The sequence below is a fragment of the Phaseolus vulgaris genome, chromosome 7 (genome assembly GCF_000499845.2).
Source record: "Phaseolus vulgaris cultivar G19833 chromosome 7, P. vulgaris v2.0, whole genome shotgun sequence".
NCBI lineage: Eukaryota > Viridiplantae > Streptophyta > Magnoliopsida > Fabales > Fabaceae > Phaseolus > Phaseolus vulgaris.
In genome coordinates this window covers 28,277,233-28,283,269 of record NC_023753.2, presented here as the reverse complement: position 1 = coordinate 28,283,269, position 6,037 = coordinate 28,277,233, and the positions used below count along the sequence as shown (strand labels likewise).

Here is a 6,037-nt window from a genome sequence, read left to right as displayed (position 1 = left end):
TGTTGACAAGCCAATAATAAATCGAACTAAAATTGTCGAACTAACCTATTTTATCACTCGTACAATCTAAAATCTATTTTCTTATTCTAAGAACATACATTTTTTAAACTTTTCATTCAACAAAGACAAAAAAAGAAAAAAAGATGGATAACTACTCTAAAAATTTATACATGACAAGAATCATATTGATGTTTCAAATGTTTTATTTTATTAAAATATTTAAAGTTGTGTTATGTTACAATGTTTACAAAATTAACATACCACAATTTTTATTTTTATTTTTATTTTCAACCAAAACCACCCATGAATAGGGAGTGTATTTTTTTTTTTCAGCATTGAGCTTTTCAATTGAGTAATAATAAACTAATGTTAATCTTTAGAAACGAATTTAGAAAGGGGATTAATCTTATATTTTAATCAACCTTTTCTTTGTTTCAAATAAGTAACTCTTCGTCCATTCAAATAATTATACTCTCGTGAATTTTCATTGAGTTATGTTAAATTACAAAGCTTTGTAGGAGGAAAGTTATGGTGAAAATGATTTTGGAATTCAAGATTTAAGTAAAATGAACATTCAGTTAGCGTGTGTTTGGATTGTGCATTGTTCATCATACATATGGATGTGAGGGTGCACCCCCTATTTGTATCAACTAATGCATAAGGGTGAGGGGACGCGAAAAGAGGAAGATACCTCATTTTCTTTGCACTTGCACCATTGCAGAGAAACATCAACGAAGAGAAGAGGAAGTCACGTAAAATATGTGATTTTACTTAGGTCCCCTCTCAGTATATGCATTTTTTTCGTGAATTGATCACTCACTCTCAGTTAATGCCAATGTCAATGTCACTGTCATGCATAGCTACAAACCTCCTCTATTCATGCATGGAGACATTCCTTATTTTTCAGAGAATCTCGTTTAGTGAGTGTGTGTTGAATGAATTGACTACTAGGTTAATATCATAAATACATCAATAAATACACTCATTCACGTTTAAGTTAGACATTTTCAAGAATTTTCATAGTGCCTAATCGACTATGTTTGAAAAAACACATAGAACTTAATCAATTATAGCCTAAAAAATAGTTGATGATTGATTAAACATAAATCATATTTGATTAGCCTATATTTTTATGAGGATAATCGATTATGTGGTGTGTGTTAAAACGGACCTAATCGATTATGATGTAATGATATTCTACATAATCGATTAAGTTTATTTTTTTAAAGAAAAACATAGTCTATTAAACTCCTAAAACAATGCATAATGGGTTATGTTGGTTTTTAAGAGAAAGTATAATCAATTACATTCATTTTTTTTTCTTCAGATTTTTTAGTTTTAGTTTTTTATGATTTTCCCTTTGGGTTTTTTAGGTGTTTTTGTTTGTATTTTTTTTCTATTCTAATTTATTTTTCTGTTTTAATTATTTTTTAAAATATTAAAAAACGTATTTTTTCTTGTTAATCAGAATTAATAAAATACATTATTTAAAATTACAGTTTATAATTTTATTTTTCATATTATTCAGAATTCAATCGATATATTATAGTAATTCAGATTTTGATTTATTAAAAAGAATAGAAAATTAATTTAACTATTTAAATTCTAAAAATAGAAATAATAGAACTCGATATATTATATTGATCCAGATTTTAATTTATTAATGAGAATAGAGAATCCATTTATATATTTAAATTCTAAATAAAAATAATAAAATTTAATTGATATATTATAGTAATTCAAATTTTGATTTATTAATAAAAATAAAGAATTTATTTAAATATTTAAATTTTAAAGATATAAATAATAAAATTAAATTGATATATTATAGTAATCCAAATTTTGATTTATTAACGACAATACATAATCCATTTGAATATTTAAATTCTAAAAATAAAAATAAAAATATAATTATTTTATTAATGTAATTATTAATTTTTTATTTTATTAATGAATATCCATTTTAAAATTGAAAATTGAAAATAATTATATCATTTTTTAATATTTCAATATTCATTATCATTTAATATTCTTTCCATATATATCATAATATTGTTAAATTTTAAATATATACAATTTTTCTTACCCAAATTTTAAATATTCATTTACTTTTTAAAATATATTAACTTTTTCATAATAACAATAATAAAAATGATCATTAATATTAAATTTTTATATAAATAAAAATATATACTTAATATAGATATATATAACATAATATAATATAAATTAAATAATGATAAATAATATTAAAATTATCAAAATACACTAACTTAACTAATAAAATTAATTTAATAAAATGAATAATAATACAATTATATTTAAATAATTTATTTTATTTATTTAAATTTTACATTATTTATTTTTTATTTATAATTATAATTTTACATTATTTTAATTAACTAAAATGTGAAAAAATAAATTTATAATCTTTACGACTATCATATCACATAAACTTTTCTCAATATCTCAATAAGACATTCAACTTTCTTTATAATTTAAAAATAATCATAATAGTTATTATAACTCATAATTATATTTTATATTATTTTTAATAATATTCACAAATCCATATTAAATATGAATAATTATAAATAATAATCACTTTTTTTTTGTTAAAAATAACTTGTATTATATATATATATATTTAAATTACATCGAAATATATTTATTATTAACCAAATTTATCAGTTTTTATTTAAATTTTGTTTTTTATCTATATTTAAAAAATGATAAAAAAAAGAAAGAGTTAGAACTCCGACGAGTTTTATAAATAATGGACAAGGAGATAAATGAGAGAAATTGGTCAATTTTTGATTGTGTACAATAAACTATTTTAATTGAATAAATAAATTGAGAAAGGATTTATTAAAAAATAGTGTTTTATTAATAAATAGTGGTTTTATGGTTTGGAGGTTGAAAGAGAAAGAAAAAGAAAAAGGCGTATATGATATGATGCAGTCTTAAACCCTAAACCCAAGTACGGTGTGAGGTGGAAGAATGGAGGAAGAAAAAGTTGAGAGGAGGTTCCCAGTGAAGGCGAAGCTGAAATCGAAAGGGAGAGGATCAAAGCAAACCCCTGAATCCAAGTACTGGTCTTCCTTCAAGACCCGCCAAATCCCCAATCTCATCTCCGTCCCTTCCCTCACCTTCTCTCCCACTCCCCCTCACTCCTTCGCCGCCGCCCACTCCGCCACCCTCACCCTCTTCAGCTCCAAAACCCTCTCCCCCACCGCTACCATCTCCTCCTTCTCCGACGCCGTCTCATGCGCCTCCTTCCGCTCTGACGCCCTCCTCCTCGCCGCCTCCGACCTCTCCGGCCTCGTCCAGGTCTTCGACGTCAAGTCCCGCACCCCCCTCCGCCGCCTCCGCTCCCACACCCGCCCCGTCCGCTTCGTGCACTTCCCTCTCCTCGACAAGCTCCACCTCATCTCCGCCGGGGACGACGCCCTTGTCAAGTTCTGGGACGTTGCCGAGGAGGCTTCCGTCGCAGAATTCATCGGCCACAAGGACTACGTCCGGTGCGGAGACTCTTCCCCTGTTAACTCCGATGTCTTCATTACCGGTTCTTATGACCACATCGTCAAGCTCTGGGACGTTAGGGTTAGGGGTTCGAAATCGTCGGTGCAGGTCAACCACGGAGCGCCCGTGGAGGATGCTGTCTTTTTGCCGTCCGGAGGGATTGTTGCGACGGCGGGTGGGAATTCCGTCAAGCTGTGGGACTTGATAGGCGGCGGGAGGCTTTTGTTCTCCATGGAGAGTCACAACAAGACGGTGACTTCGTTATGTGTTGGTAAAATTGGGAATGATTTTGGAGAAGAATCGAATCAGTCTAGGATTATGAGTGTGGGGTTGGATGGCTACCTGAAGGTGTTTGATTATGGATCATTCAAGGTTACACATTCTATGAGGTTTCCTGCGCCTCTTCTGTCTGTTGGTTACTCGCCGGATTGTTCAACACGAGTGATTGGGACCTCTAATGGGGTGATCTATGCTAGCAAGAAGAAAGTGAAGGAGAGTGAAAAGGTGGAGATTGAGTCCAGTTCGTTTTGGAGAGTTGCGCCAGTGGAGCTTACTGAGAAGAAAGTGTTGAGGCCTTCTCATTTTAGGTATTTCCACCGAGGGCAGGGAGAGAAACCTTCTGCAGGGGATTACTTGGTTATGAAGCCCAAGAAGGTGAAGTTGGCTGAGCATGACAGATTGTTGAATAAGTTTGAGCATGCGGAGGCTCTGGTGTCTGTGTTGGAGAGTAAGAACCCCGAAAATGTGTTGGCTGTGATGGAGGAATTGGTGGCTAGAAAGACGTTGATCAAGTGTGTCTCCAACTTGGGTGTGGAGAAGCTGGAACTGCTCTTGGTGTTCTTGCATAAGTATTCTACCATGCCTAGATATTCCAGTTTGCTGATGGGTTTGACCAAGAAAGTTCTTGAAATGAGGGCGGATGATATTAGAGCTTCTCAAGCCCTCAAGAGTCATGTGAGAAATCTCAAGAGGTCTGTTGAAGAGGAGATTCGGGTGCAACAGTCATTGCAAGAGATACAGGGTATAATATCTCCTTTGTTGAAGATTGCTGGAAGATGAAATTTTGGGCTTCTCATCTATGAGCTGATTTTGTTAGGCTATCATCTTTATCTTTTTTTATTTTTATTTAAGAATGTATTCTTTATTCCGGAATTTTGTTCAATCAATGTCAGTTTCTCTAGAATTTTGTTGGCAAAATTTGATCCTTGGAAAGCACCAGGAACTGTTTTAGTATTGCTAGCTGTGTTGAAGGGATTCAACTTGCATCTTCATCTATCGTCTAATTTATATAATTTTGTTTTGTATTATGGCTCTCGCATCTTGCGTATCTTCTATCATGCCGTGTATTGTGCATAATATTGTCATGTTTTCGTATCCCTATTTTCCCTTTGGCAAGAAGGTATAAAATCTCAAAAATAGATTGTTGTGTGCTATTAAATTAGAGTTCTATGTGGGCCTATCTAGCAGGTATCCAGTGCTAGATAGAGGTGTAATGTGCTATTATATTAAATCAGTGAACCTTGAATTGCAGTAGTGACAGTACATCGAATTTGTTAACAATTTACTAAATTTGGCAAAGTGACTCTTGAAAATGCTTCTTTGCTATGCTCCTTAAGTTTGCAATATGGCATTACTCCTTTCTTAAGGTGACTCATTTGCGTATGAATGTTTAGATAGACTCAATAAGGCAAGTTGGTAATGAACTCATGGTGATTTTATTTAATGATTAAGTTGACATCACAATTTTAGGCTAGGTGGATCAAGGATATGGCTATAAATAATGTACATAGCTTCATCCAATGATTTAGCAATTATCATAATCAACTCAAATTAAACTATAGAGCATGGAAAATACTGCAAGGGATGTTTTAAAGCTTTACATTGAGAATCTCAACCTTCGGGCTTATGAGATTCTGGCTTCAGTAGTGTCTGTATTTACTTCTCTGCTGTGCCTAAGTGATGATAGAAGGATTTCTGAAGGAATATTTAAATGCTGATGCTGTAATAGCTATAGAACTACACACTGTTGGCCGTTACTTCACTTTGATCTCTAGGTCTGGTCTTCTTTGGAAGCTAATGCCCTCCAGCATTATATCCGAGATACAAAACCTGAGTTTGTGTTATTGGTTTTAACAAAGCTACTGGCTTTAATTACAACAGACCCTGATTATAAGCCAGACAAAGGAAACTGAAACCATTTGAACATAAAGTAATACTAAGCAGTCCATACAAAAGAATATTTGTTATTCCACAGCTATTCATATATTACCTTTTGAAATATTGATTTTGGTTGGTATAAGTGTCATGAGTATACAAGTGGGTGAACTTTGCTAGGTTGCCGAGCAAATATTTATGCGTGAACCAGCCATTGTTCAGCTGAAGGCTCCTGTCTAAATAAAGTATTTGGTGATCTTCTGGGTCAGTGGTGATTTGACGTATATTAATCCTGTTTCATGTTTCATGTATATTTGACCCTGTTTTGGGAGATTACGTTTGAGAACAGCACAGCTTGGAC

General features: G+C 32.4%; 1 protein-coding gene across 1 annotated transcript; it reads left to right on the top strand.

Annotated features, from left to right (window-relative positions):
• The first annotated feature begins 2,913 nt into the window (after positions 1 to 2,913).
• Positions 2,914 to 4,829, top strand: LOC137829659 (protein SLOW WALKER 1). The gene has a single exon (XM_068636515.1). It carries the CDS (start codon positions 3,001 to 3,003, stop codon positions 4,579 to 4,581), a length of 1,581 nt encoding a protein of 526 aa, XP_068492616.1. The 5' UTR covers positions 2,914 to 3,000; the 3' UTR covers positions 4,582 to 4,829.
• The last annotated feature ends 1,208 nt before the right edge of the window (positions 4,830 to 6,037 follow it).

Bases quoted from the DNA above. Each gene is read 5' to 3' on its own strand.
- LOC137829659 (XM_068636515.1), top strand. From the start codon at position 3,001: ATGGAGGAAGAAAAAGTTGAGAGGAGGTTCCCAGTGAAGGCGAAGCTG.